The sequence below is a fragment of the Cinclus cinclus genome, chromosome 1, assembly GCF_963662255.1.
Source record: "Cinclus cinclus chromosome 1, bCinCin1.1, whole genome shotgun sequence".
Classification (NCBI taxonomy): Eukaryota; Metazoa; Chordata; class Aves; order Passeriformes; family Cinclidae; genus Cinclus; species Cinclus cinclus.
The window spans coordinates 38590842-38600477 of record NC_085046.1 but is presented as its reverse complement, the minus strand read 5'-3'; the positions used below and the strand labels follow the sequence as shown (position 1 = coordinate 38600477).

At 40.6% G+C, this 9636-nt stretch overlaps 1 protein-coding gene across 2 annotated transcripts; it reads right to left on the bottom strand.

Moving 5' to 3' along the window:
• Positions 1-3109: 3109 nt before the first annotated feature.
• On the bottom strand, positions 3110-9196 carry OXSM (3-oxoacyl-ACP synthase, mitochondrial). Of its 2 annotated transcripts, none has more exons than XM_062508866.1 (3): positions 9000-9196; positions 6175-7145; positions 3110-3728 (listed from the first exon to the last, which is right to left on the bottom strand). In XM_062508866.1, the coding sequence occupies exons 1-3, from the start codon at positions 9144-9146 to the stop codon at positions 3326-3328; spliced, it is 1521 nt and encodes a 506-aa protein (XP_062364850.1). In that variant the 5' UTR covers positions 9147-9196; the 3' UTR covers positions 3110-3325. The 2 variants fall into 2 exon arrangements, with proteins under 2 accessions (XP_062364850.1, XP_062364859.1); XM_062508875.1 differs by having other exon boundaries at positions 6175-7180; positions 9000-9126.
• Positions 9197-9636: the final 440 nt, after the last annotated feature.

The following is a 9636-nucleotide window of genomic DNA, read 5'->3' as shown; positions in this document are numbered from 1 at the left end:
TTTCAAATGCATTTATTTCTAAAAATATTAGCTTAAGTTAAAATCCTTGATCCAAATCTAAACAATATTTTAACCAGCTGGAAAGTAGGTTGATGAAAAAAGTCCAGTGGTCCTCACAGACCAGCTGCCTTTGCAGTAAAGAAGACCAAAATCATTGTGGGCAGAGCAGCAGCAGCAGCAGCTAATGGGAGATGAGCCTTCGCCCCTACTCATCAGAGACATACCTGCAGATCTGGGTTCAGTCCTGGGCTCCCCAGTACATGAGAAACATGGGATAAGTCCAGTGAAGAGCCACAAAGAGGATAAAGGACCTGGAGCATCTGACATAGGAGGAGAGGATGACGGAGCTCGGACTGTTTGGCCTGGATGAGACAAAGTTCCAGCGAGGTCTTATCAACATGATTAAATACCTGATGGAGGAAGGAAGAAGAGAGAGCCAGACCCTTCTCAGCAGTGCCCACTGAAAGGAAAAGAGGCAAGGAGCACAAATTTAAGTACAGAAAATTCCACTGAAATGTGAGAAACTTCTTACAGTGAGAGTGACCAAGCACTGGCACAATTGCCTAGAGAGGTTGTGGAGTCTCCATCCCTGGAGATACTCAAAACCCAGCAGGACATGGCCTTGAGCAACCTGCTCTAGCTGGCCCTGCTTGGAGCAGTGGGGCTGGATTAGGCAGTCTCCAGCATCAGCCACTTTCTGATCCTGCTTGGAGAATTTGGCTCTCACAAGTGTCTTGGACCACTTGAGAAGCAGGCTTCAAAATAAACACTCTACCAGCATCTCCAAGTTTTGTTAATGAGATAGTTAGTAACTACAAACTTGTAAATCTAAATATGAAGATTTTTTAATCCAGATTCTCTATGCTTACCTCTCTCAATTATTGAAGATGAATAGAGCATTGTAAGGGAGAGCATTGTTTTAACATGTTGGTCAATTTCCTCACTTAATAGTTTAGCAACAAAGATCTATTTTCCTTTTATGTCTTCAGCTACCATAATAAAACAGTAATTAGCAGTAAGTAGTCCCTGATCAGCTCGGTGGGGTATGTGACAAAAGAGATTATTCAAAAGAAGTATATAAAAATGAAAACTATATAAACAAATTTCAAATAGAGGTTGAACTTGGGCTCTATTTTTTTTTTTAAATCCAGATTCCTTACAGGGTACACGACTACTGCATCTAGACATCTTAAAATTATCTATAATTAAAACACCAAAAATAACTATAGTCACAAAGCTTTCATGGTTTAAAGGTTACCTGCACCAGATGATTAAATTGCAGTGGGCTGAAGAGAAAAAAAAAATATTTTAATCATTTCAGTTTCTGTTTTATTTTTCTCTGTGACAGTATCATCTATCTTTTCATGGTTGGCACACTGCAGCCTACACCCAACACTCCTGGGACCATGATTTCTGCTATCAGAGGGAAAAGGAGGCATCTCTGTCACAGTATTAATTGCAGGTCTGCAGCTCTGTATCAAGACTGTGTGAGTTCAGTCAGACTGTACTTCCAGTCCTCAATAATGCAGCACTATCTAGTCTTCCCTCATTCTGCCCAGAATCACAACTACCTGAAAAAAATCCCATCTCAAGAGGCTTGCTGGATGATTTCCTCCACATCCACTGCCCTCCTGCTCGCTCTCTCCTGGAGTCTGAATTCTTTAAATCAATTTTTTTTGCATTTAATTTGCAGAGGGTATTTTTGAATTTTATATTCTGCCTTTTATATTGCAGGCAATCCAGACTCTCATTCATTGAACTGCCACTGTTAATTAACATAAGGTTAAGAGATTTGTTGGTATTTTCCCTGACAGCAAACTCCCATACTCTGTCTTGCTTGTATGCTTTCACATTTTCCCTTTGCTAATAAATCATTTCACTTTTTCTGTTCTGGGCTGCATTGTTCTGATTGAACTCAGCTTCTGAAATAGTCTTAATCATTCTCCAACTGCATTTTTCACAACAGACAACACCCTCTTTAACTTTCTATTCAGTAAACATAGCAAATGAAAAAATTATGCTGTTCAGTATCAGCATTCAGACCATTTGTGTAAATAATGAGATGTTAGGGTACAGCTCAGCCTCATGGTAGCCCATTAGTAAGCTCATTCCAGAATCAAATTTGCTTACAATTGCAGTTTTAAATCTAGTGAGTTACTTTGCCTCTACTTACACAGGTCAAAGGCTAAAACTGACTATTTCAAAAAGAACACCGGTGAGAAGTCTTTTAATGAACTAACCCACCAATGGGAATATCAAACTTCACTCCCATCTGCACTATCAATCAAGCCCCTATTTGGCTAAGATGCTTGCCTTGAAGGAAGAGACAATGTCTTTTACTTTTCCTTTGCAAAAACTATGCCCTCATCAATATGTTAGCTTTAGGTACAGTTTAGTGTTCCTAAACTATATTTAGATTTATAATTGTCTTCAAGAAATAAACCAAATTTGTTTCTTGAAGACTTTTTTTTTTCCTAAAAGAGGCCTTGTTTGACAAACTTTGCTAGTTCTATTTTTACATTTTGGCAGAAAAAACAAGTATTTCCCAAGATACTTATTCCTTTCTGTATAACTACTTCTGAAATCTTCAGTGCCATACTTGAATATCTACCTTACTATGCTTGTACAAAATTTCAGAACAAAACAGGTCATGACCTACTAATTCTATCCCTGTGCCACATGGAACAGAGCCCTGCTGCATGCATCCTTCAATGATCTTCCCATGGCTAATGAGGAAACACAACAAATGGAAACTAATAAAGATGAAAATAAAATGAACCAGTGCCATCAATCTTATGAATGTCTGTCTATATTACTGTCCCCTGAATATCACCTGTGTGGAAAAATGTACTTAAATCTATGATATTTGAGATAACTCACCATGAGGAAAAAGGCAGAATTCTACATGGATTGGGTAACAAAGGGGAGCTCAGTCATAAACCTGGTATTACCATGCAGTTAATTCAACAGGTGTGGAGTCCTAGCTTGTTAGCCAGCCTCTCTTTTGCATAAATTATTCCAAACAACTTCTTTGTCACATGCATAGTAAAATCTTTTCTAACATAGTTTAACCATGTCTCCTGCTCTAGTCAAGACCAAAAACTTAATCACACAAAAAATAGATCTTTTATTTATTTTTCTTGAAAGGAGTAAAAGAAGTTCCCTCATTCTAAGAGAATTACTGGTGTAAATGTTGGGGTATATAAAGCTCTTACGTATCAAATGAGCAACTCTCATAGCTGAGAAAATATTACAGAACACACCAGGGACAGCAGTACAGAAAATCATCACTGGTGCCATTTTTTCACACCATTCACAGCATAAGTTAAACACTTGCAAAGCACAAAGTCGCATTAGTGCCACCGAAGCCAAATGAATTTGTGAGTGCTATACGCCGTTTGTCAGTTTTCCACTCCTGAGCTGCCAATGGAACATAATTGAGATCAAACTCTGCCTCTGTTTTGTATAAGTTTAGAGTAGGTGGCAAAATCCCATGGTAGCAGGACAGTGCAGTAAAAGCTGCTTCAATAGCTCCTGCAGCCCCCAAGAGATGTCCCGTTGCTCCTTTTGTTGAGGAAACTGCAATATTACGTGAGTGATCTTTAAAAAGTCTCTTGATTGCTTGATTCTCAGCAGCATCTCCTAGAGGTGTTGAAGTTGCATGTGCATTGACATATGTTACATCTTCAGGCTTGATCCCAGAATCTTTTATTGCTGCAGACATGCACCTAAGGAAAAAAAAAAAAAAGACAACAGTATGCTGATTTGCCCAATGTATTTTTGTCAAATGTACAAACCAAAAGAAAACATATAGGTTGTTTAAAATGTTTATCAAGCGTGAAAATATGCTTTAGCAGAGATGTAAATGACAAGAGGTTAACTCATCTAACTAAGCACATTAGCATCTACATTAGGTACCAGAGGAAGACAATAAAGTGAGGCCCATTATAAAATCAGACTTGCTGTTAAAAGTTCCACAGCTAGGAAAAATAAAAAGAAGAAAAGAAGATATGAAAGTCAGTCTCTACAGACGACATTAATATATCAAACACCCTTTTCACTGTAAAATTTTAAAACATTTGAGAGAGAAATAACTACTGTTATTGTTACAAAAAATTTAGATATGCTCTCCCCACCAAAAATACTGTGAAATTAAAGAAAAAATCTCCAGTCATCATCTACATGAGTTTCTTTTGCATGCTTTCCAGAGACTAGAAAATGTCCAGGAGATATCACAAATCCCTGTATTTCATTTTATAATGAAATTTACTGAAAGTCACACCCTTCTACCCCAGCATGGTATGTTTCGTTTGACTCCTGATGACTTGTGCACTGTGACTGCCTCTTTAAAAATGTTTTTTTAATGGAAACCATGGAAGTATCAACACAGTTCTATACTGCAATTTCTCATCGATTTCCCTCAAAGAAAGAGATGAATCAGACATCTCTCCTTGCACATAACAACAAACCACCTCTGAGCAAAAGACCACTGACTCTTCTGGAATTTATGAAAAATAAGGAAATAAAAGGAAGCTCAAAAACAGATAGCACAGGCTTCTGGACAAATTTTAATGCCTTTACTACAGCCTTCTACCCTTAGAAGCATCCAGCTTAGCTTAGGGTGGAGGCCACTGACACTCACTGTCACTAGATAGTGAGCCAATATCCAGGCAAAAGAGATTAATGATAACTATGAGATAAATTAATTTAGTTGAACACATTATCTGCAATGAACTTATTCACTTAAGGAGATACCAGATTTCTTGCGTAGGACACTCTCTACATCCACAATTCTGAGTACGGCTTTGCCTCTCCTTTCCTGCTGGTTTATTTCAAACATATGTATTAGCCTCCAACAGGAGCAGTTATGAGAAGATGACAAAAAATATATTCCTCTGATTTTTTTTGATGTCGCAAATAAAATTCCTAAAGAAAAGTGAGATAAGCACATGCATTCCAGATTTAATCCACATACCACTGCAGTAACAAAATACTGGCTTGAAGACAGTATTAAAATGTATTATCTCAAGGGTGGAAATGCTCAACATTTTGGAGATACCCAGATTAACTTTCAACTCTTCCTACTGTGAATTTAATTTATATGGTACTGCAATCATAAAATACACAAAAATTCTATTACAATATATTGCCATATCATCTCAAGGGTAAACAAGTCTGAAAATATGAGATAAGACACTCCTGATTACTCATCTCACACCTAAGTCTGCAGAAAAATTAAATATGAATCAAAGAGCACAGATGGAAACATGGCATATTTACACTTCTAGAAAAATCTGTTAACCTTATAAAGATGCAAACACAGCTTTACAATACCATGCAAAAGTTTGATCTATTTGTGCAGTGATATACTGAATTTTAGTACTAAACATTCACATATATTCAGAATAAAGCAAACTAAATCTTTACTAAAGATTCTAATGCCAGTAACAGTACTCAACCTACATAGAGCTCTCCAACTTACACATGTAATTTAGCTGACAATTTAATTAGGCCAGTGATTAATGATTAGATGAGTATCATCTACTTGTGTCCTGGTTTTGATGAGATAAACACTGATGAAGCTTTAGCACCTCCCTAAACAGTACTAAATACTAACAGTACTAGTATTTCTGCTATGCCCCTTAACCAACACATTTAGCTGCATCTGAATTGAGTACTGAATATTCTAACAAACTAGATCTTCTAAGTACTCTACAGCTTTCATCAACTGAGGTTTCTTGCAACAAATAACATGCTTTTGGGGGGGGGGGGGAGGGGGGAGGGTGTCTGTCTTCTCAATGGAAAAAGAATGAAGGAGAACCTGAAAAGATTCTATTTCACCACAGACACCTTAAAAAGAGGTTTCTACTGAAACTTATTTATATGAACAGCTGTATGCACCAAAGGAAAATGTTTCCACACAGAGAAAGCTTTAATAACTCTATGGAAAAAAGTTGATTCTACTGAGAACTGGCTTTTACCCCCCTACTAAAAAAAGAGAATCGGGGCATAGCGTTCCCAGAAGCTCTTTCGTTTTTCAGATTTTCAAGCTTTTGGAATATTAATTCGAGATTCAACATCCCTTCTCTATGAAGAATATACAACGTAAGAAACAAATGTACCCACTACAATTAACATACGAAGTAGCTGTTATAATCAACACAGAGTTCTTACCTGAATGCACCATCTCCCTCGGGATTAGGTGCTGTTATGTGGCAAGCATCACCGGACAGTCCATAACCCAAAACTTCTGCATAGATCCTAGCACCTCTTTGTATGGCATGTCCATGCTCTTCCAAGACCAGCACAGCAGCACCTTCTCCCATTACAAACCCCTCCCTCTGCGAATCAAAGGGTCGACACGCTTTTTTAGGGCTCGTGTTAAAACTCGTGCTGAGGGCCCGGGCTCTTGCAAATCCAGCCAAAGACAAGGGACTAATGCAAGCCTCAGTCCCTCCAGCCAACATGACATCAGCATCACCAGCAGCAATGAATCTGAAGGAGTCTCCAACTGCATGTGCGCCTGTGGTACAAGCGGTCGACACAGCGTGATTTGGCCCTTTCAGTTGGTATTTAATGCTGATATGGCCTGCTGCCATATTGACTAAAATCTTTGGGACAAAAAACGGGCTGACCTTATTATAACCCTTTGCTTTAAATAAGGCAGCTGTGTCAGAGATTTCTTCCAGTGGAACCATTCCCATCCCAATTGCCACACCGGCACTTAAGCAGTCCTGTTCAGACTGGGGAGACCAGCCAGAGTCCTTCAGTGCAAGCTCTGCCGCACCAATGGCCATCACAGTGGCAGAACTCATGGATTTGATCTCTGACTTTGACACAAACCTTTCTTCACTGAACTCACCCTCCTTGTTTCCCCTTGGCACACACGCTGCCACTCTACACGGGATGCCTGCATATTCTTCCCCATCTAGTGATGTAATCCCACTGCCTCCTTCCAGAAGGTGCTTCCACACAAACTGAGTCCCCACACCAAGAGGGGACACTAAGCCAATACCTGTAACAACTACTTTCCTTCGACATGCAGGCAGTGACTTGCTGAAAGCCCTTCTGTGGTTTTGTAAATGTAGATTTAAATTCAGACTCCGGAGATGAAGATTTGCGATCTTTAACAGGTCCTGTGAGCACTGTGAGAACATGGTGGCAATAATCAAGCACATTCCTGCAAATGGAGTGGGGTGGAGGGGGTGGGGAAAGACAAACACAACAATAAAGCAGCCAATGTGGAAAACATTCCCAGAAAATTAAATTAATAACCTGCTTTTTACAGCCCATTTTCAACCTTGAAGAAAGGGATATAGTTTCTGTGCCTGTAATGAGGAATAGCATGAGTTGGGGCAGATAATGGCAAAGAAACATATTCACTTTGGGAATGCCTCTAGTGGCTCTTCTAGCTTAAGCTACTGATGAATATGACTTTGCATTACTGTGAACTGTGAAGCACTCTGGTTTTGCTGCAGAATTGCCTCTGGAGCTTTAGTTACCAGCTGGCTGGAGGCAGAAACAGTGAGCACTAACAGCTTCATTCTTCTAAGGGAAAGTGTATGTCCTACCATTACCAAGTTGAGGATATCATCATCTCAACCCTCATATCAGGCAGAACAGTCTAAAAACCTCAAACAGGAGTCAATAAACTTGTCCTGGTTCTGTTACCAATGCAATTACACATCTAGGACAAGACTCCTCTTTCCACTTCCACCTATCCTTTATCAGCCTCGGGTTATTACACTGTCTGTATCTCAAGTAGCTTGAGCAAGATGTGGAGCACAGCACCACTCCCATTGAAGGCAACACCACCAGACCCCATGTAACAAATGGCACAGCAAGTGATGGTAGAAGGCCCCTGCTGAGAACAAGTACTTGAGGAAGGACCAGAGGACTATGCCAAGCAGTGATGGTGCTGTACTGTTCCACAGTCCCTTTTCCTTGCCTTGGCCTCTGCCAGGTCCAGAGCCAGTCTGATTGCACACGTCTGACACACTGGAGCAGGGCAGAGGCTGCAGTACAGCTCTGCCAACACCTACAACACAGGCTTCAACAGGCTGCCTGCTTTTTGCCTTGTCCAAAGTGCAACTTGGCATCCCCAGCTCTTTGGTAAAATGGAGAGAACTGTATGAACACCATAAGGGGCTGCTAGCCACTCCTCCTAAAATACCCAAACCTGTGGCAGCACAAGTGCACAGCAGCATTACTGAAAAATGTCATGGAGCCATAGAAAGGCTTGGACTGGAAGGAAACTTTAAGACTCTCATTCCAACAACCCCTGCCACTGGCAGGGATACCTTTCACTAGACCAGGCAGCAGAGAACTGCATCCAGCCTGGCCAAGAACACTTGGGATAGGGAACAAAAATAAGAAACAACCACATATTATATTTTATACATATTTTATGCAGCTATTAAGTTTAATTAATATTAAAATATTCTTAAAGGAGCCTGTTTTAAATCCTGACCCAAATTTGCCATTTCAGTTTTTCAAGCCACTTAGCCTGGACTCTATAAAAGAGGCAATGTATGTGTGTGCATATATGTATAAAAAAATGTATTCTACACATAACATAAAATGTTGTGTATTATATAATGCAAGTTAAATGTGTAAACATATAAAGAATGTTAGATATACTATATATAGTACGGAATATAAAACATATAAAAGCATAAAAACATGTATAATAGATATAAATATATGCATATTTATAATGCATAACATATCTATGCTTTATAGACATTATATGACACTATATATTGTATACCATCTAGAATGTGTAAGGTAATGTACCTCATACATACTATTATACACGCGTAAAATAATGCATAAGATAACATATTTTATCAGTGTGTATATGTATATATGTCGATATGTACATATAATATGGCTGCAGAGGTCTGTAAGGCAGCTGGTCCCGCAACCTCACGCAGCCTTTACTGAAATGCCGCCACCCGGTGCCGAGCCGTCCTGCCCGACCCAACAACGCCCGATACCTGGTGCGCGGATAATTCCCCCCGGCAACAAGCGCTACCGAACACCACCAGGCGTTTCAAGGGAATGGCTGCTTTTAATGTGTAAATCTGGAGTCCAACCCCGGTGCCACGAGAGAGCACAGCGCCGCCATTCCCTGCGCGGCCCATGCTAAAACCCCGCCTCCCTCCGCCCCAGGCCTCCTTCCCCCCCCCCCCCGCGCCCCGCGATGGTTCGCTCTGCCTGCGTCGTTCCGACGGGGCGAGGCCGCGCCACTCCGCAGGCGCGGGGGGGGGTGTGTGCGGATGCGCGCGTCCCACGGCGCTTCCTCCCGCCTGGCTCCGCCCCGCGGGCTCCGGTGTGGGGGAGCGGGCAGCGTGATCGTGTGAATAGCCCCGAGACCAGGAAAAGGCCATGAAATTATTAATTATTTCCTTCCCGAGCTGTGTGTTTCAGTCACGCACAGGAGGAGTGTTAAAAAAAAAAAATCCTAAAATCCTTCAAACAAACACTGTGGTGGGGTAATGGTGGGGCAAGACCTTACCCCGGACAGAACAGAGTACCATGGCAGAGCATAAAATGTTCGTCAAGAGACATGAATTGATTACATTGTGAATTTACTTGTTAATTTTAGTATACAGTGGTAAGAAACCTGAAATA

What these genes read in the sequence shown, in the direction of transcription:
- OXSM (XM_062508866.1), bottom strand. Translation starts at nt 9,146, where the DNA reads ATGGGCCGCGCAGGGAATGGCGGCGCTGTGCTCTCTCGTGGCACCGGG. An exon ending in GGGAATTATCCGCGCACCAG is followed by an intron (nt 7,146 to 8,999) that starts GTATCGGGCGTT and finishes ATGTTCTCACAG; the next exon opens with TGCTCACAGGACCTGTTAAA. An exon ending in GAGGGAGATGGTGCATTCAG is followed by an intron (nt 3,729 to 6,174) that starts GTAAGAACTCTG and finishes TTTTTTCCTTAG; the next exon opens with GTGCATGTCTGCAGCAATAA.